This window comes from Cydia fagiglandana, chromosome 24 (assembly GCF_963556715.1).
Source record: "Cydia fagiglandana chromosome 24, ilCydFagi1.1, whole genome shotgun sequence".
Classification (NCBI taxonomy): domain Eukaryota; kingdom Metazoa; phylum Arthropoda; class Insecta; order Lepidoptera; family Tortricidae; genus Cydia; species Cydia fagiglandana.
The window spans coordinates 8303654-8325795 of record NC_085955.1 but is presented as its reverse complement, the minus strand read 5'-3'; the positions used below and the strand labels follow the sequence as shown (position 1 = coordinate 8325795).

The following is a 22142-nucleotide window of genomic DNA, read 5'->3' as shown; positions in this document are numbered from 1 at the left end:
TACAAATAACGCTAAGTACCTGTTGGCAATACTTCTTGCAACCAAATATGTGCTAGGGTAAGTAGGTATTCCTAATGAAAATGTTAAAATAAAACAGTTTGGATATAGCAGATGACTTTTTAATATGTTCGCTAAATCTATGTTAATTCGGAATGTTTAGACCGCAAGTGTCCTTTCAGGCTGCACTTTTGCACGAAAGTCATACCGCAGTGCGGGCATTCGAATCGACGATCATTCGTATGTATTCTCATGTGTTCGACTAGAGTTTTCCTCAGACCATAATATTTATAACAAACATCGCACTGGAACTCTCTTGTACCGGAGTGTTTCACCAGATGGTGCTCCAACTCTCTTATGGAGTAGAATGTCATTTCACATTGATCACATTTATGGTGTCTCTCTATTAAATGATTGCGTTTAATGTGAACGCTAAGAGCTGATGGGGAACTGAAAGCTTTATCGCACGCTTTGCATTTCGATTTCTCCTTTTTAATCCCGTGGACGTCTGCCAGATGCTTAAGTTTATGTTTAAAGTCTTTGAATTTTTCGCTGCAGTGACCACATTTGTTATACTTTATGGTAGAGTGGACTTGTCGTTCGTGCGATTTTAGTTTCAGTACAGTGTCGAACACCTTAGAACACGTGCTGCATACGAATTTACCGGTTAAATGTGTTTTAGCGTGGGCTCGCTGCATTCTTCGATTGATAAATCCACTATCACATATGCCACAGACATAGTTCCTGAAATGCACAATCATGTGTTCTTGTAGATGTTTGAAAGAATTAAATTCGACCTTACACATGACACATCGCAATTTGTCATCATCAAACTTGAAAGGCAGAATATGATTCTTAATATCCGTGTAAAGTTTCTTGCCGTGACGTTCAATTAAATGGTGAACCATTTGATCTAGACTTTCTTGGTCACTGGCACACAGTTCACAGCGTAAGGAGGTAATATCTAGTTTAACTACGTACGAATGCATTACCCCTCCTCGCATAAAGTTTTGCTTGGTTTTGTGGTCGTGTTCTTGTATTGTGTGATTTTTGAGGTCTGCGGGGCTTGGGAACTGCTTCGGACAGAAGCAACACGTATAGCCGATATCGCCATGACAACGAATTGGAGTAGCGTTGGAACTGGCCAAAATCTCTCTAATATTGTTACGATGCATGTGTATCTCAATAGGCTTCTGATCTTTCTCTTTTGTCTTATTCTTATCGGCACGTTTTCTTATTGTGACTCTTTCATTCTTTCGGACCTCACCCTTTAACGGTTGTGCTTTTCCTGCTTTCACAGCGCTAGCAATATTACTGGAAGTCTTTCTTTGATTCTTCGGTGTCGATTTAACTTTCACGAAAGATTTCTTCGTGAGACCTACAACAAAAGTACAGATTATTGGATTTCTTAGTCCTCGGCGTAGTTCTACGGATATCTTCTGGCACTACGCACGTTACTCACTTGGTTATTCGTATGTTTAAAACGTATGTAAATTTTAAATAACTTATTCACATTTTAATACTGTAACCTATTTGAGACATCAGCTTAATGACATGTTATGCAACTGGTGTTGCGCTTCTGATACCATATGCATTGTTTGATACCATATGCAGAGATGAGCTACAGCTAAATATAAATAGTTTGTACTGTGCGTGTACACCCACACACTTACAATCTGGAATCTTTAAATTTAACTGAACATTAAGTTCATGGATCTCGTAAACTTTGTGCAAAGATGCTATATCAAGCAATGAGGCTAATATTTTTCTTATTTTAGTGGGTACTTATTTTATGAATAACTTGAGCTTTGGGCTTTAAGAGTTTAAGTAAGTCCAAACACTCGTACCAAACTTTCTATGTTTTTTTTTTTTATATGAACTACTTTAAACATAAACGTACCTAATTAGATGTTAAAATAATTTGGTCTTAAATGAAACACATCTTTACATATTTCTTTACATATTTTATGTTTAAATATTTAAGCACAAGAACGTTTAAATAAATCACAAACATTACAAGATGCATAAATAAAATCAGTCTTTCTATTGAGCTGCACTACAAGTCGAAATTAGTCAAAAAACACATCTCGAACAATAAAGCAAAAATAGTATACCATTTAGAATAGATGCCTAAATAAATCACAATGATTCATTACATAACAGGAAGTAACTATTACAATTTATATTTAATTAACTCGCTTATGGCATAGTACATATATATCAGCAGTTCCACGATTGTTCAATACTTTTCAGATTTATTTATATATACTCGATAAAACACTCCAGTTTATTTCACTCACATTATTTAGGAATAGTCTGATTCTGCGCCAAAATGGTACTCTTAGAAATGCCGTGATTTTTCTTCATATGTTTCCGTCGACTGTTCTGAGTAGCGTACGCTTTTCCACAAACGTCACATTTAAACTTCCTCTCGTTTGTATGCGTCGCCATATAATGTCCTAGCATGTGCCTTTTAATGAAGAAGCCCATACTACATACCGAGCATTCGAAGGGTCTTTCCTTTAGATGTACGCTTCTCATGTGTAACATGAGATTTGACTTCAAATTGAACTTTTTGTCACACATGTCGCACTTGATACCCTCAACATTGTGGACTTGCATCATATGTCTAGTTTTCTGATAGTAGTTCTTGAAACGCGCCTTGCATATTTGGCACACGCTGTCTCCGGCTATGCCTTTATGTTCAGTATTAACATGAGCTTTCTTCTTCGACTCTGCCGCAAACACCTGACCGCAATGTCTGCACGGAAAGCTGGATTTCTTCTTGCCGTGCGTGGTCTCATGCCTGTTAAGTCTAAAGCTGTTAACAAATCCGGCTCCGCAGGTTGTGCAGATAAAGTTTCTGTAATGGACGTTCATATGTTGCATGAGCAACTTCATGTTATGATATGCTTCGTTGCACAGGCAGCATTTGATCTGTTGCTCGTTAGTCAGCTTGAACGGTTGGAAGTAATCGGTGACGCCCAAGAAGTATTTCTTGTCGTGAACTTTGACTAGATGTTCGGGGAGATCTTTTAAGTTTTCAAAGGGTAGATTGCAGAGAGTGCATTTGAGGTCGACAATGTCGAGGAAAGCGACGAAGCTGCTCATACCGGAGCCGGCCTTATAGGTGGGTTTCTCTTTAACGTGGTCATTCTGCGTGTGGTGCCGCAGGACCTCGGGGTCGGGGTACGTTTTGAAACAGTACGCGCATATGTAGCCCGCATCGTTCCTGTCTTTGAAGGGTGTTGCGTTAGTGTACTTGAGCAAGGTCGTTAGGTTGTGCCACTGTTTCTGCATCTCGGGCATGTGTTTTTCTCGTAACACCGTTTTAGGAGCTTCATTTTCCTCCTTTAGAGCAGTTTTCCGTTTTTTAGTCGCTCCGGTGTCGCCTATAAAAGAAAAACAGTTGTTCACACGCGGTCAGTCTCCTTAATTTTTAAACTATGCACATGTCATCACATTACTATAAAATAATTCAATATCCGCACTACTATACTTATAATTGCTAGGCTTGTAAGAAAAAAGGACACAATATTTGAATAAGACGCAACCACGCAACTAATGCACAATTAGAGCCAACAGTTGACTCTAAAATGGGTTTGTCAACTTATTGTTATAATGATTCGTACTGCCATTTCGTTACTATTTCCGTTTTTAACAGCGGCATCTGTCTCTCGATAGCTAATATTTCAAAATCGATAAAACATTCCATGTTACGTGAGCATGTCCTGATAGAAAACCGATAGTTAGGGAGGCGAATAGGGGAATTTTTTGCAATACTCGAGCGTGGCAGTTTAAGATATGAGAGATACCTTAGACCTAATAGAACAACCTTGTAAAGTATTTAGCTCTATATGTAGTGACGCGCGCCTAGGATAGACGATCAGATTAGTAAAAAAAAATGGATAGTCTGAAATACTCGAGCGCGTCAGATTAAGATATTGGGGGTTGATTTTAGTGTTTAAAGACTAAATTTAACTAATCTGACGATAAGTCCTTGACGCCGCCGAGTTATAGGGTCGCGAACTTGTAAAAAAAAAACGTTAATCCGGTATTCTCGAGCGCGATTTTTTTATTTTTTATTTTGAAGAATATAATCTAAAACTTACTAAAAATACAAAATCTGCCGGTTTCCGCATGACCGGAAGTGTGGAGGAGCCATTTCGTCTTCCTAAGAACGCGTTGCGGCATATAAGTCGCGAACGATACATTTTACAAAAAAAAAGGTTTAAATAAACAAAAAAGGTAATTTTATTTTACACAAAAAAGGTCTCTTTACATTTTTGACCAAAGTTAAAACTTTTTGACTTGAAGCATCATAAAATCGGTCAGATTAAGAGAACCCACCAACATTTTTGTCAGATTAAAAAAATATGCTTTCAGGATACCGAGATAAACCTCCCCTATGAAAATCTGACGCGCTCGAGTATTTCAAAAAAACATTTTTTTTTTGCATTTTCAAAAATTCATCGTAACTTATCGTCACGCCGAAATCGTCAGTTTTTTTAAAGGAAGCTTCCTTGGGGCCTACTTAACACCCCTTCCGAAAATCTGACGCGCCCGAGTAAATTTTTTTTTTTTGCATTTTTGACTACATTATATGCCTACCCCCACCACGCAAACCGGCAGATTAGTATACCGTTGTTATCAGAGGCACTCGGGGCATACGTAGTATGAATATCTGACGCGCTCGAGAATGCCCAAGTAACTGTTTTTTTTAACATTTTTGAAAAACCGTACACGCCAAACCCACCGCTAAAATGGTTTTTGCCATACGAGCTTTTCTTTTCGAAATTATTTTATCTTTCGATTTTGATAGGTCTCGACGGCGCCGTTGAATTACGCCATTTAGCTACCTCGCCTCCCTAACCACGAGTGGCTGGTTAAAGGAATTAAAGTCAATGTAAACACAAAACTCTGTATAAATTGTATTTCTTGTCCCTCTTTAACGTCTCAGTGACACGTATGTGTCGGCTCTCTCTTACTTTTAGTTTAGTTTTAAGTTAGGTCCCCACTGAAAATTAGGGCCTTGGCTTTCCGTGGCAATAAGCTGGTGGGAATCCTGTTTTAGTATCTAATTGTCTATTTTATAGTATCATCAAATGTGGTACTTTTTATTGTTTTGTATTCTTATATTTTACTTTTATATTCATATTATAAAACCCTAACCTTTAACCCAAGATAAATATAGAGAATTATAATAGAACTTCGCACTGCGGTCGGTCTCGTAACAGATAAAACGCTTATTAATATTTTTGCTCTAGTATTTTAAGGATATGGGTACTATTTAAAGAAAGAATGTATAGTAGTAATACATATAATATATTTACTTCAACACACATGGTTCTTGTATATGGTAAAACTTATAAATATAATAATAATTTTCAATTTAAAGCACTTCCTGGCGAGCAGATCTTCCTAACCTATTGTTAAAGCCTGGCAAAAAAGAGTAGAAATTAAAAAGTGGCAACACTGTAGTGTCGTCTCGTTCTCTTATACAGGGTGCTTCCTGTAACAGGAGCAATAAATTAAACTAAAGGCTTATTTATTATTATTATTATTAGCCTATATTGTCCCACTGTTGGGCAAAGGCCTCCCTCTTATTCTTCCACGTATCCCTATCCTCAGAAGTCTCCCACCAGTCTCTGTCAAAAGCGTCAAGCTCGTCCCGCCATCTCCGACGAGGTCTACCGTGACGCCTTACAATTTGTGGGACCCAACGGGTGGCTGTTTTGGCCCACAGGTCTTCCGGCATACGGCTGACGTGTCCTGCCCAATCCCATTTGAGCTTGGCGGCAGTTTCAGCTACATCAGTTATTCCAGTTTTGGAACGTAGTATTGTATTTTTAATGCGATCGGTTAATTTCACGCTCAGAATACTACGTTCCATGGCTCGCTGACAAACCTTGAGTTTGGATTTCTGAGCCTTTGTCAAAGACCAAGTCTGTGCTCCATAGGTAAGGATGGGGAGAATGCACATGTCCATCAGTTTTCTTTTGAGTGATATAGGTAGGTTTCCCTTCATGTGCTCCTTCATGGACCAAAAGCTCCTCCAGGCATTCTCGGTCCGTCTTGCGACTTCTTTGTCTTGCCGTGCCTGGAAGGAGACAATTTGGCCCAGGTATATATACTCATGGACATATCCTACTTCTCTGCCGTCCACTTCTACTGTTATTGGTGCACTATTGGTCATGAGCTTGGTCTTTGACATGTTCATTGATAATCCAACCTCAAGGCTTGCCCTGCTTAGGTCCTGCAGCATGACGCGGAGCTCTGTAGCTGTAGATGAGAACAGGACAATATCATCGGCGAAACGCAGATTGGTTAACTGCTTTCCGCCGATGTTAATTCCTTTGTGTTTCCACCCTGTCGCCAGCTTCCTGAACACCTGCTAAACTAAAGGCTGTACTCCTCAAAGTGACCAACATTCGTTCAGCAACTTTTAAAAATTATGAATCCTTTAGACCTCTTTTTCATACAAAATAAATATTGCCTTCAATGTACGCTGACATCAGTGTATTTGACATTGCTTGTCACGCTGTAAACATGACAAAATTTGCAATACATAATTATACTTGGTCAAGCAGATCTTGTCAGTAGAAAAAGGCGGCAAATTTGAAAAATGTAAACGCGAAGGGATATCGTCTCATATAAAATTTGAATACCGCGCCATTTTCTACTGCCAAGATTTGCTTGACCATCTATATATTGCGTCTTAGAATAAACTTTAAAGTGTAATAAAAATCAAACCATGACTTATTTTCAAAAGTTGCTGAACAAATGATGGTCAGTTTGAGGCGTACAGCCTAGTTTAATTTATTGCTCCTGTTACAGAAAACACACTGTATATATTGATTTGAAAGGGACGACACTACAGTGTTGTCACTTTTTAATTTCTACACTTTTTTGCCAGGCTGTAGTTTGGATATGACAACTCCTAAAATGATTTATATTTTTTACAACCTCTCTATGCTCTAGCCCGTAATCACTGACAGCCTAATTTAATTTTAAATGTCAAAAACAATATACACTTACACCGATGTAGATAAAGTACCTCTTAAAATAACAAATTTCGTTAAATAGACATCCGTGATTCAAGTATATGAAGAAGATATACGTAACATTAATAACACAATACATGATGATGAGATGATGACGTACTTTCTTACATCTGGAATCTCATATAAAACAACTATATATTAGCATTTACATAATAATTTCAAAGACATTTGAATGTGAAGATAAATCTTCAATGATTGACGGTCAGCAAGTTTTCAGTAAGTGCCGCAAAATACTATGAAAATTATAAACAGAATAATATGACGAGAAAGGCAAATGTGAGTAAAGTTTAAGCAAATCATATTTTTAACACATTCACTGCCCCCAACGCACATGTGCGTTCACCGTCATACAAGTTTGTTCCTAAGCCACGCCCCCTGGCAGTGAATGCGTTAAAACGAGTTATCTACCAAGCAAAAAAGCAAGAAGTATGACCCTGTTTATTCAAAACCTCATTCGCAAATTCGAATGCAGATATTTACCATGATTTACGCCAACTATGTATTTTGAACCTATTTAGTCCTTGACACATTGACTTGTCTCTACATCTTATCAAGCGGGAGAAATTTTTGTTTTCTTTTCTCCTCCTCCGCTTTCTTCTTGCTCTCCGCGGCTATCTGTTTCAAGGTCAGCTCCCTGTCGTCTATCAGGTGCTTGACATCATCGAATTCCTTGAAAATGTCTAGGTGGTCCTGATGTAAGCGCATGTGGCTCTTCAGGCTGCATTTCTGTACGAAGGTCTTCTTGCAGACCTCGCATTGGAATCTCTTATCGTCCTCATGAATTCTTATGTGCTCCTTCAGAGTCCTCGCTCTAGCGAAGGTTTTGGCGCATATCTCACAGGTGTACACTTCTCCGCCAGAATGCCTGGACAAGTGGTCGACGAGACCGCGTTTCGAGAAGAATTTAGCATTGCATTTGTCACATAAAAAGCTCTTTTGCTGTAAGTGGTGATGTTTAATGTGACGGTTAAGCTCGAACTTCTTCTTGTATACTTTATTGCACGCGTTGCAGGGATACTTGACGGCCTTTTCGTTGTGTACCTGTACTAGATGCTCGCTCCGGTCGTAGTAACTGACGAAAATCTCAGGGCAGTGAGGGCACTTGTTCCTCAACCACCCGCCGGTGTGGACGCCTTTTTCGTGGTTCCTCTTCTTTGTGAAAGAGGTGTATGTTTTATCACAGTAGGCGCAGGGGAAGTTCCCCTGCTCGTGGGTCTTCATGTGCTTGCGGAGCGCCGCTATCGTGATGTAGCCGGCGCCGCATTTGTTGCAGCAGTAATTTCTATAATGGCTACTCATGTGATGATAAAGGTTTTTGAAAGATATGTGAACAACGGAGCATACGACGCAGGTGAAATTGTGACCGTCTTCGAGACGGAAAGGAAGGATGATGTCTTTAATGTTTTTGTAGATAGTCTTATTGTGGACGAAGACTAGATGATCCTTCAGTTCGACGAGATCCCTCATGGGTTGGTGGCAGACGGTGCACTCGAGATTGGTGATGTCCACTTTGATGGGGTTGTAGCTGAGCTTGTAATCGATCATGGAGTTGAGCTTGTCCTTTTCGGGCTGCTGCGCGGTGTGCGCGCGCAGCTCGTCGATGTGCGGGAAGTGCGCGCAGCAGTAGAGGCAGGAGAACCCTCGGGCGGTCTTGTCGCGGAACGGACTGGCGTTGGAGTACTGCAGTATGGCGGTAAGGTTGACCCTGTGCTCAATGCGCTCTGGGGTCGCGCTATCGTCCGATTTCTTTTTCTTTTTCTTGCGCTTCTTGGGCGCGTCGCCGTCCGTTCCTATAACAAGAAACGAGCATCTCAATTATCTCCATTCAGTCTTCTTACTATTAGGGGGGGCTCTTCCATTGCCCTTTTGTCCTGTGGTCATGGGTCGATAATTACGAGCGTGAAGAGCTCTGCTGCTAATGTTTTAATTATAATTAAAATGATTTAATAATAACACTTCTCAATTTAAAAACGCATTTCTTAATGAAGAAAACAAAACGCTATATCGTTTAATATGTTCGCGTCGCGTCTATCTACGATTTATAAGCAGACGTCTGCAAAAAGATTTGTAAAAAGATATTTCGAAGTCACCATTGTCAACCACTACTCAGCACTAAAGTAACGTACGATGTATCCGTAAAGAAAATAATATTGTTATTGTTTTAAAACTATTATTTATACCTAATGCTGGAGTATTTTGATGTTCAGAATCATCGTCTCAACAGAAGTAGTACCTATGTCAACACTACTGGTGGAAACTACTGCAGAAAGAAACTAGAGTTAAGCCACGAAAAGTCTGCAGCGATTTTGATAGCCCTCGCAGTGCCAGTGTTTTTATACGTCATAATTTCATAGAAGTTTGACGTTTAAAATAATACTTGTACTGCGTGGGCTATCAAAACCGCTGCAGACTTTTCTTGGTCTGACTCTACTACGTCTAAACATTATTCAGACATCAGAAGCGAAGGGTTAACACTGTTTAGGTTTATCTTTTGTGTAGCACTGGTATAACGCCGCCGGTTTATACAATTCAAAAACAGTTTCACATGTTTCAGAATTTGTTTCGTTTTTTGAATCCACGTTTCGCTGCCATTTTTTTGTGACCATATTTCATCTTGTTTTCTTTTTATACATTTTGTAATCCGTTCTGTAAAAGTGGTCTTTGAGATTCTTTGCTTCCTTGGCATGTCTCACTCTCTTGATGATTTCATTCTTGAAATGGACAATGAACATTAGTTACATTTGAGGTACTTACATACCCAATAAATACCCATAACAATCGGTCACTTTATTCGCAGAAATGGGACCAAGAAATTCAACCGTTCAAAACTTTTTTCAAACCCACAGCACTAAAAGTAGATAACGGAAACATAAAAAAGAAGTAGAGGAGAGGTTGGGTTAAGTTCTGCCACAGCCGAGTTAAAATCTCGGCGGGGGCATTTTTCAATTTTAGTAATCATTTGATAACAGTAAAATTATAAGTACGAATATGTGTAATGTGTCCTATAAAAAATCTTCCTCGCGTTATCCCGGCATTTCGCCACGGCTCATGTGAGCCTGGGGTCCGCTTGACAACTAATCCCATGATTTGACGTAGGCACTAGTTTTTACGAAAGCGACTGCCATCTGACCTTCCAACCCAGAGGGTAAACTAGGCCTTATTGGGTAGTCCGGTTTCCTCACGATGTTTTCCTCCACCGAAAAGCGACTGGTAAATATCCGCGACTGCCCAACAAACAATTAGGCGACACTTAGCACTTATTTTATCACCTAAAGACATATAACGGCTGTAGAATAGCTATATACTTTAAGCTTACAGGCTCTGGTGACATCAAGGTCTTTAAGAGGTCCATGTATAGCTTTAAGATCCACAGTAGCCGTTTTCGCCGCTATAATGGATCTTAAGCAGCTAGTGTTATAGCTCAAAGTGAATTCTACCACCTTAACATCTATATGAGTAATAAGCAGCTGCAATTTTCACTTAAGGTTCTAAACAGGCGATAAAAACTCTTTTATAGCTCCGTTACTCGCAATCGCTTCTTAACTCTCTTGTCTCACTTAGAGTCGAAAAGAGAAGTTATGAGTGACTTTTATAGATCATGTAGTCGCAGACGGGCGTTATTCAATACCTTAGTACATCTTATAGTGTTATTAGAGTCTTACTTACAACCTAAGCCTATAGCGCCATGTTAATATGACCGATGAATCAATAAGCAAAACAAAAACTGTTAATTAGAACGTAAATACTTAATAAAAATCGATACTTTTACTCAATATAGACATAATGTTAGTGTTGTTGTATTTAAAACCGGACTTCACGTATATTGTGTAATTTTGCGAAAATTAAATACGGTGGACCACAATTTAAAAAATATTATATTCAGATAAATATGCAAAGGATCAGAGGCCCTTTAAAATTTTGTTAGTAATACATATAGTTATTGACAGTGTAATTAATTTCGCCATCATAAATCCGCAGATAACACCGGCATCAGTGAACTAAAATAATTATTTGCTTTTATTTATCCGCCATTACATTTCACTTCAAGCTGTCACAGTGCAAGCTTACAAATAATAATACAAAATGGAAACATCTGCAACCAAAGCAGGCAGGGCTAAGGAAAAAATGTGCAATTACCTTCTTGAGTGTTACAAATATTGCATGACTTCAAATGCTAATATACCATCTAAAGCTGAAAGTATCATCTATATAGCTCTACACTACTACTCAAACAGTTAGTAGTCGCTTATTTGGCACCCTTTTAAATCTAAGTTGTTAATCAACGCTATTACAGCACTACTTTAGCGCTATTCTACTACAACAGTTTGTAGTCACCTATATGCAACCCTTATAGCTCCTAAAGAATTAATTAACACTATTGTAGCTCCACTATACCGCTCTTATGTCTCTTTTTTTATCCGCTAACCCTACTGTAGCACTGTTATAAATCTTATGGTGATAAAATTTGTGCCCAATCCGGGGTTAAAACGGGGTTATAGCCGGCTATAACTCCTATTTTTAGAGCACTAACTACACCTAAAGAGTAAATAGGCGCTTATATAAATCTCTTCTAACCCTTAAATTTAGCGCCTAATGTTAGTTGGGTGGTAAGTGTCCTATAAAAAATAATATTTAAAAAAAAAACATCAACAATAACTCACCCTAATAAGAGTAATAAGAAAGATTTTTACATAATACTTCTACGTAATATTTGATCTAGGCTTCAAGTAGGTACCTAAGCTATGAAATACGTAGTAATAAATTGATGTAACTTACCTTCACATAGTAAAAGTTCATTGATTCGTTAGTTTCATCGTTAAAACTGTTTACATAATCTTCTTGTTGAATTCCAATAACAAATTAACCATCAATCCGTATATTATGTCTCCATACGTCATTTGTATGTTTCGGTGTCAACATTTCTATTTAACACACTCACTGCCAGCGACCCACCAGGCAGGTTTTCTGTTCGTAGTTTTTTGCTAAATACGGTTTTTCTCGTGTTATCGACTACACTCGTAGCGTGTAGTTCGCGCTAGCACTCAATGTGTTAAACCATTTGCTAAATTCATTGTCATTCCGTTACTTTTCAAATGCCTTTTGTATATAATCTGTAGAACGTCAAAAAGGCCAATTGTGTCGCGATAATAAGACACAGTATAGTTCACAGGTTCCATATTTATGTGCGCATTGTGTTGGGTTCTTGAGTAACGTCGAGTGAGCTTTAGATTTGTTAGAAATTGACGGTTTCGGAACGGCCGCAGTATTCACTTACGTTAAAAGTAAGAATATCAAAGTAAGTTCAATATTCAATGTGCATAAAACTTGGATATCAACTTCGTGGTCAATAAGCACATGGTAGATAACAATAATAATCGATGGTAGGTCATTTTGAAGTGAGAGAATAATAAAACATTGTCAAAAGCTAAAGTCATGAAGAGAGGGGCAAAAACCTTAATACAGATGCTGCAATGTTACAATATGATCAGTCTCAACTCGTTATGGAGTTTTTCGGTTACTTTAATATAAAATCGTATCCAGCCGTTGTCATGTAAAAAACTAGTTTGTATTGTAGTCACTGATTATTATGATATAATAGCTTTCCAACAATAATAACTCTGGGAGTATGAGTGACAAAACAACCGAATATTGACAAGTTGTTTCCACTACTATTGCTTTCTCACCTAGACCGAAACTTAGTTGAGAAAAAGCGGCACACAGTTACGAATCGTAAGAAATTTTAGTTTTAAAACCATTGAAAAAGATTGCCTTTGACTGTTTTTAGGGTTCCGTACCCAAAGGGTAAAACGGGACCCTATTACTAAGACTTCGCTGTCCGTCCGTCCGTCCGTCCGTCCGTCCGTCCGTCCGTCCGTCCGTCCGTCTGTCCGTCTGTCACCAGGCTGTATCTCACGAACCGTGATAGCTAGACAGTTGAAATTTTCACAGATGATGTATTTCTGTTGCCGCTATAACAACAAATACTAAAAACAGAATAAAATTAAGATTGTATGGGAGATACAACAAACGTGATTTTTGACCAAAGTTAAGCAACGTCGGGAGTGGTCAGTACCTACTTGGATGGGTGACCGTTTTTTTTTTGCTTTTTTTTGTTTTTTTTGCATTATGGTACGGAACCCTTCGTGCGTGAGTCCGACTCGCACTTGCCCGGTTTTTTTTGATTGGCATATTAGTCTTGTCATTCGTGTGTCTATTCTATTATGTCATGATACTCATGATATAGCCACATTCACGGTTGAAACTAGTCACACACGCGTGAAAATCCATCACACGTCCGTAATGTAGGGCAATCCGATTGCACACATGCATACATACGTACATACAAGCACTCTACCAGTGGGGAGACACTCCTGCTTTCGGGCAAACTCGGCTCCATTCGGCTCAGCATTGCTCCGAGCAATTATTAGGGTTGGCACCACTTGACGTCCTTTTGCGTGCACGACCTGAATTTTGGCAGCCCTAAATAGCCGAAAGGCATAGTACCATACATTAGAAAGGGACAGCATGATTCGTCCCTGAATCGCTGTCAAACTTCGGTCTTGTAGGAAGTGTCCTTTCTATACGGTAGTACTATTATTTATTTTGTGGCTCTACTGTGTATGGGGTCTCATGAACAGGATTTCAAAAGGTTGGCAATGTGCGTGTGATAATCCTGGTGATAGACTGTCACTAATACCTCTCGCCTCGAATGATAGTCCCTGTGACAGTTCATTTTTATACACGGTGGCCAAAAGATAAGTGAATTCCCGTTGCCGGGGAGGTTTTGGGATTATACTGAGCAACTTGTACTATGGGACCAACCCCGAAATCGCAAACAAAAGTTTACCCTTGCATAGAAAATGGACTAGCCAAAATGTATGAAACAGACAATTTTTTTTTTGCAATTTTGGGGTTAGTCCAGTCAGCATCCAAAGTATTCAAATAGTTCGGTACGCCATACATATAATTATGGTGTACCGAACTATTTGAACATATTGGATGCTACCTACTATACGACGCTGACTGTCCCATAGTAAAGTTGCTCAGTATAATCCCAAAACCTCCCTGACAACGGGAATGCACTTATTTTTTGGCCATCCTGTATATGACGGCGACCGATCGTAAGATACACCCTAGTATGCCTCCAGCCTGGCCGAAATCCCTCGAACAATAAAAAAAATAGTTTTTGAGCATGTCTTAGGCTTAGATACTCCAAGGGATAAATGTCATATTGTAACATAGTAACATTAATTTAGGTAAATAGAAACAAATAAAGTACTAAATGAAATGCGTTAGAAGAGCTGTCAAATAACAAATTGAAATAAGTTTTATTAGGCCAAGCAATAAGAAGTTATAGAGGGAAAAGCTAGGAACACAATTTTTGACTCCGTAACTTTGTTTGGACTAGTTAGGAGGTGAACATATCAAAAGTCCCCGGCCGTAGCCCCGGTGCTGGGGGGTAGAGGAGGGAAAGAAGGTCTCGTTTTTCGGTTTTTCACTTATATCTTGGAAACTTTGCGTCTTAGCGAAATGACTACTAAGACACACCAAAAGCTGATAAAACTTGTTACAAGTTTTATTCAGTCAAGTTTTTTGATATCTTGAATAGTTTTTGAGATATCCGCTCTTGAAAGTTTAATTTAGGGCTTTCAATTTTGTCTTGATATCTACATTATTGAAGCTGCTAGGCCGAGTTTGGTATCATTTTCGTATAAAACGGGGGCGCTGAATTAATTTTTGGTATCACATTGACACCATTCCTAAGAAAAAACATATAAACTTTAAACAAATATCTTATTTTTAAAATTCCTCTTCACGCTTAAACCGCTCAACCGATTTAATTGAAATTTGGTATACAGCTATTTCGAGTCTCAAGACAGGACATAAGATACTTTTTATTTCAATAATCATCCTTTAAAGTTGTGAAATGGAGTATGGGGGGAATTCAACTTCGTCGACGAAACTGAATTCCTGAAGTTAATACTGATTAAGGTAAGGTTTGAAGTCATGTTTGGTATCATTTTCATCTAAATCACAGATGTATACCATCCTAAATATCATCTAAACCGGTTCAGTGGTTATTGACTCCCCATACAAACTTCCACCCCACTTTTCACACCCTCAAAAGATGCTTTTGGTTATAAAAACTATCCTATATCCTGTGTAGAAACTGGAACTATTTCTATACCAAATTTCAACGAAATTGGTTCAGCGGTTTAAGCGTGAAGAGGGATTTAAAAAAATATATTTTTTTAAATTTTGGTTTTACTTCGTAATAGTGTCAATGTGATACCATAAATGAATTCAGCACCCCCGATTTATACGAAAATGATACCAAACATGGCCTAACAGCTTCACTGATGTAGATATCAAGATAAAATTAAAATCCCTGAATAAACTTTCAAGAGCGGGTATCTCAAAAACTATTCAAGATATAGAAAAACTTGACTGGATAAAACTTGTAACTAATTTTACCAGCTTTCGGTTTGTCTTAGTAGTCATGTCGCTAAGACGCAAAGTTTCCAAGATATCAATGAAAAACCGAAAAATTCGATCTTCTTACCCCCCTCTCCCCCCAGCACCGGGGCTACAGCCGGGGACTTTTGATATGTTCACCTCCTAACTAGTCCAAACAAAGTTACGGAGTCAAAAATTGTGTTCCTAGCATTTCCCTCTACAACGTTTTTTGAGCATTCATTTCCTGACCTATATAGTTAAATTGAAATTGGCTGAACTCATGTGCTTTTTCGTGTGTTTTATGGTTTATTTTTCCTTGAATTGGCAAATCTAAATCAAAGGAAGGTAAGATTTTGTGCGTTTAAATAAACCATAGAGTAAAAGTAAAGTAGAGGGCCTTGGCAGTTTAAAAAAAGTTAACAATTAGAGATCTTAAAAATATGTTAATGTGTGTTATTTTACAATTTTATGCAGCTTTTCTAACACTTTCAAAGTGAACGACGGTCGTGTGATAATGCAGATTATTGTTATACATATACATATCTTTGGTTTTCTTATTGTTACATAAAATGTGTACAAAATTCTTTATTTAAAATAATAATATTATAATAATTTCAGCCTGTATACGTCCCACTGCTGGGCACAGGCCTCCTCTCATGCGCGAGAGGGCTTGGGCTATAGTCCCCACGCTAGCCCAACGCGGATTGGGGACTTCACATACACCTTTGAATTTCTTCGCAGATGTATGCAGGTTTCCTCACGTTGTTTTCCTTCACCGAAAAGCTAATTATTTAAATCAAGAAAAGTGACGTTACGTACAGCGAGAATAAGGCATAAAAAGAAACGAGGTACGTTAAGCAGATAAGGAATATTTAATCAATTCCGATAAAACGGTATTTTTATTAGTTGGAAATTGTACACATTTATGACTTTTCAGAGAATCTATGAAAATGATAATTAACAGCTGGATGCCTGCCTTAATTTGATACTTTCTCTTCAGTATCGATCTGAAATCCGTGTACTGAGACGATTGCAGGAAGACTAAAACCAATGTAGTCCAACTGGCAAGGTACCTATACTTATCATAATTTCATACCTAGCAGTTATTAGCCAAAATAAATAATACACATATTATTAAAAATTTAATCTAGTATAACTACATTTACTTGTTTGTTAGGTAGCTAAAACATCAAAATAAACAATAATTCGATAAGCACTTGAGACCAAAGTTTGTTCAAATAAGGCGCGAACAAAAATTTAATTTTATAAATGAATCCCAAAGAGCTGTCCCCTAAAAATTATAAATTAAACCAGCAACACATGTATTTGCCCAAACCATAGAGAAATATAATAAGAATAGAGTGCTCACTCCATACGTCAGTTTTGGTACCAAAACGACTATTATTTTCGCAGTCGACATCTAGCATCGAGTAGCGGAATTATCAGTACTGCTACTTGACAATAGATGTAGCCGCGACCGAAAAGTCTAATTCAACAATAGTCGTTTTAACCAAAACTGATGTATGGAGTGAGCACTCTACGTAATTTTTTTTGTCCAAACTACGTAATTTTTTTTTGTGTTTCATCTCTTTCCTTAATACGAAAAAAGTGACGCAATGACACCTACAACCCGGTTTTTAGGCATAATAAATAAGCCTTGTTAAGGCAGAGGGAATAAACAAATTACCCACAATGATTTTGTACTTTATTTCAAAGCTACAGGGTTCAACTTCACCTAATATCAATAATGCCCGTTAAAAGAGTAAGTGTAGGCACCCAGCTATCCGCATAAGCACACGACCGCCGGCACTAGTAACCAACTATCGACTTACGTTGGGAGGACTCGGCTTCGGTCTTGGCTTTCTTGGCGCGCGGCGCCGCGGGCTTGGCCGGGCGTTTCTTGGCTTTCGGCTTCTCTTCCACCTCTTGTTTGATGGGGACCTCGTATTCTAGAACAAAATGCGAAAATATTGAAGTTGGAAGATCATAGGCACGAGACAGCAAGATAGACTTATAGTTCGTTTTTTTAGCATTAGAAAGAACTTGAAAGAAGGTAAGCGATCTTGACATGTCTTTTAATTGAAAAACGCTTTTTAAAAATCAGTAACAATTACTTATGAAAGCAGAAGAATATAAATGATCGTATTAGATTCATAATTGTTACATATTTGCCGTAACTTATTATTCAAATGTGTTTTTCAATTAAAAGACACATCAAGATTGTTTACCTTATTTCTAATGCAAAAAAAACGAACTATAGCGTAGTGGTGACCAGGGGGAATTTTCGTCTACATTTCTTAGTAAATCACATTATTACATTTCAGGTTACACTTTATATCCATATGACCTTCTCCAGCGTGTGACCATTATTTTATTTTGGTATAAACATCGGTTGGACCAATCTTCTTTCCCCTGCCCTTATCCCACGTTATGTGGGGTCGGCACAACATGTTTTTCTCTTCCATTCTCCTCTGTCTTTCGTGTCCTCAGCACTCACTCCTTTCTTTCTCATATCGGTTGGACCAATGGGGGTAGAAAAAAAATCATCACAGTGATGTTATTATGACACCTATTTTTCATGATGTTATCGTAGAGAATACGCTAAAATACACTTTTACTTGAAAAACTTTTTTCCTAAAATCAAAAAATGCCCGAGATATTTGACCCGAAAGTTGAGAAAAATCTAGGACTTAGTAAAAATTACGATGGATGTTGTGTCATAATAACACCTATTTTTTATTGTGTTATCTTACCTTCTGTGAAGTCTGGGTCAGACAGGTGATCAGAATCTATAGGATCCTCCACTGATTCAATTTTGATAGGGTCTGAAACAAGTCAATATTACATAGGTCAATAATTGAACTGGTTTAAGAAACCAAATACTTGGGATGCACTAACAGATTTCCAAACAGAAATGGAAAGTTTCAATCCTCCTACAAAAAATATAAGTCTCCGAAGCTTTTCAATGTGGAAAATTCGAAATTTTGGAAATTTTCCAACGGCACATCAGTTAGTAGGACTTAATTATAAGTTTAGATGGTTTACATTTGATGGTGTATAAGGAGTATGGTGTAGTGGCCAGACTGGTCAGGGATCTATCCTCCTAAGGCCGAAGGTCCTACCTATATCTCTTCAGTTCAATGAAATTTAAATCCTATTCAATTGGAACAGAGTTGCTTTTGCTTTGTTTCAATTTTCCAACAACGCAAAATCTGCTCCATTTCCTCTACTATAGGTTCTAATTTCAATGGCAAATTTTGGATTTTTCATTTGTATGGCTTGGCCTTAGGGGCTATTCATAAATTACGTCATTTCAAATCGGTCAAAAATCGATGACGTAATTTATGGAGAGGCCTTTAGAAGGCTATGGAAGACAAAGATATTGGTATATGTTTGTCCAAGTTTGAACTACTAGACAAAAAGAAATAAAGAGAAAATGATCAAATTGGATATATACTTTTAACATCCCGTCCCTGGAGTCTCCTCTTGAACTGTTCTTCGGTGTGCAGCACCTGCTTCTTGAAGTTGACAGCGTTCCGCAGCTGCGTGATGCACACCTCGCAGATGCCATTGTCCATGTCTTCCGGAGTCTGTATCTGTTCACAGAACATTGATATTAGAACAAATTTTTATCAAACAGATAGGCACAGGCACCTGCAATAATGTTACTCTTTGAAGGCCACAAAAAAACAAATAAGATTGTGTCAGATATTTTTGCGACCTTCATTGTGTCACATGAGCTATTCTCAAAAAGTTTGTACATCTTAGATTTCTATAAAAATTGGTATGCTGGTAAAGTACCTACATGAAGCTAAAAAACTTCCACCACATTTCCAAAAATTTCTTGGAAACATTCATTTTGTGTTACCAAATGTGTAAGGAAATCTGGTACAAACAAGGAATGTTTCTTAGAAACTTTCTGGGACATTTTGGGAAATGTGGTGGAAGTGGTTCAGCTTCATGTACTTTACCAGTATACCAATCTAAGATGTGATCAATATGTACAAACTTTTTGAGACTCGCTCACATATTATTGCAGGTGACTGTACTACTGCTATAGTTCGTTTTTTTTTAGCATTAGTAAGAATTTGCAAGAAGGTAAGCGATCTTGACATGTCTTTTAATTGAAAAACGCTTTTTTAAAATCAAAAACTATTACTTATGAAAGCAGAAGAATATAAATGATTGTATTATATTCATAATTGTTACATATTAACTTATTTTTAAAATGTGTTTTTCAATTAACACTTTGACTACCGAGAACCCGCCTGGTAGGCACTCGTAATGTTTGCTCAGATGCCGGACAACCCGCCCAGCGGGTTCTTTTGTACGCAGATATAGATGACCGGTTTCTGGAGTAGTGCGCCGTTTTTTGCCCGGTTGCGAAAGTGTTAAAAGACACATCAAGATTGTTTACCTTATTTCTAATGCTAAAAAAAACGAACTATGTAATAATGCAAATTTTTATATTAATTGAAAAGCCAGTTTGAATCTAATCTGAAGCAGTGAATTTTTCCATTGTTCCTTTAATATAAAACTGTTATTAGCAGTTCTGATTTTCATTTGTGCTTACTGATAATATTAAATAGAATTACATTGTTTTGGTTTAAATATGTGAGTCGCTCAACTTCAAACTTGGGTAAATCCAACTGTCAGATTTTGCGATTTTGGTTTTGATTCAAAGTACAATAAGCATGAGTGCACATTTCTCTTTTGAATCTTAGCAATGTACCAAAGTACATACAAGTGGTACCTATAGTTCGTTTTTTTTAGCATTAGAAAGAACTTGCAAGAAGGTAAGCAATCTTGACATGTCTTTTAATTGAAAAACCCTTTTTAAAAATCAAAAATTATTACTTATGAAAGCAGAAGAATATAAATGATCGTATTAGATTCATAATTGTTACATATTTGCCGTAACTTATTTTTAAAATGTGTTTTTCAATTAAAAGACACATCAAGATTGTTTACCTTATTTCTAACGCTAAAAAAACCGAACTGTAGTAATAATGCAAATTTCAATCTAATCTGAAGCAGTGAATTTTTCCATTGTTCCTTTAATATAAAACTGTTATTAGCAGTTCTGATTTTAATTTTTGTACTTACTGATAATATTAAAAAGAATAACATTGTTTTGGTTTAAAAGAATTACATTGTTTTAAAGTAATTCTTTTAAACTGTGAGTCGCTCAACTTCAAACTTGGGTAAATCCAACTGTCAGATTTTGCATTTTGGTTTTGATTCAAAGTACAATAAGCATGAGTGCACATTTCTCTTTTGAATCTTAGCAATGTACCAAAGTACATAAAAGTGGTACCTATAGTTCGTTTTTTTTAGCATTAGAAAGAACTTGCAAGAAGGTAAGCAATCTTGACATGTCTTTTAATTGAAAAACCCTTTTTAAAAATCAAAAATTATTACTTATGAAAGCAGAAGAATATAAATGATCGTATTAGATTCATAATTGTTACATATTTGCCGTAACTTATTTTTAAAATGTGTTTTTCAATTAAAAGACACATCAAGATTGTTTAACTTATTTCTAATGCTAAAAAAAACGAACTATAAACAGAAGTTAAAACTGTAGATACAGTAAATGTCAAAGAAATTGCAACCTTATTCTAATGAAATAAGATTCTAAATCCTAACCATCTTTGACCTCGACTGAACAAACAGATCCTCCATTTTGTATAACGGCGTCCATTGCGCGGCGCCACATTGCGTAGTAACAAAATCAATACGGTCATGCAGCAATGTACTTGATCAATCACAAAAATGACAAATATAATATAATACTTGTAATTATTCTTCTTATTTATGGATTAATCTGATATCTACTTAATCTTAAAGGCTAAACTTTGGCCTTTTTAGCTAGAGGATTGTGTAAGCGTCATTAAAATGGTAGCAACCGAAAACGACCTTCCTAAAGAGGAAGTAACAGCATAGTTATTGGAAACTAATATTAAGCTACTAGTATAATATTGTATTGCAAATAAGACTAAAATATTAACAAGTAGGAAACTCACTTTGATATCAAAACAATCGGTCAACATCTCAGCATAAACCTCTTCCTCTCCCATCCAATGATACTTCGTTTTAATGTCTTTGAACGTGCCCTCCGACGAGCAGCATCGGCACATGCCGCTGTGTAACGTATTCGGTGTTTCCATCATGTTTAACACTATTTAACAATCATTTAAACATCTAGGCCAATTTTAAAATAAAAATTGATGCAGGCAGACGCTATGCAACCGGGCCGCCATTTTCTTTTGAAACTAGCCTAGCCTTTTGACACGTTCAGAAATGTGGCATAAATACGTTGTAAATGTCTTTTTTATGTTTATTTGTACGAATTATTAAATGACAACTCATACGTCGAAATTAAAAGGTAAAAGTAACACATGTTAAACATTTACAGCTTACGATTTAGATACTCAATGTACAATAAAATTGTCAATCACAGAAGTGTTTGCTAGATGTGAAATATGATTTCTGAACGAAATGCATTTCAATAAAGGTGTTATTGTTAAAGGTGTTACAGATGTTAACTTGGCCATTTTTTAAGCAGACACGGAAACTTGGCTTCGTATTCGTACAGCAATAAATGCTCTTAAAATTGTACAA

At 37.3% G+C, this 22142-nt stretch overlaps 1 protein-coding gene across 3 annotated transcripts; it reads right to left on the bottom strand.

Moving 5' to 3' along the window:
* Nucleotides 1-103: 103 nt before the first annotated feature.
* LOC134676384 (zinc finger and SCAN domain-containing protein 12-like) lies at nucleotides 104-21787 on the bottom strand. 3 transcript variants are annotated; one of them, XM_063534759.1, is made up of 5 exons: nucleotides 21545-21787; nucleotides 18976-19114; nucleotides 18272-18343; nucleotides 17351-17467; nucleotides 104-1375 (listed from the first exon to the last, which is right to left on the bottom strand). In XM_063534759.1, the coding sequence occupies exons 1-5, from the start codon at nucleotides 21689-21691 to the stop codon at nucleotides 138-140; spliced, it is 1713 nt and encodes a 570-aa protein (XP_063390829.1). In that variant the 5' UTR covers nucleotides 21692-21787; the 3' UTR covers nucleotides 104-137. The 3 variants fall into 3 exon arrangements, with proteins under 3 accessions (XP_063390829.1, XP_063390830.1, XP_063390828.1); XM_063534760.1 differs by lacking the exon at nucleotides 104-1375 and adding an exon at nucleotides 2156-3389; XM_063534758.1 differs by lacking the exon at nucleotides 104-1375 and adding an exon at nucleotides 7477-8851.
* Nucleotides 21788-22142: the final 355 nt, after the last annotated feature.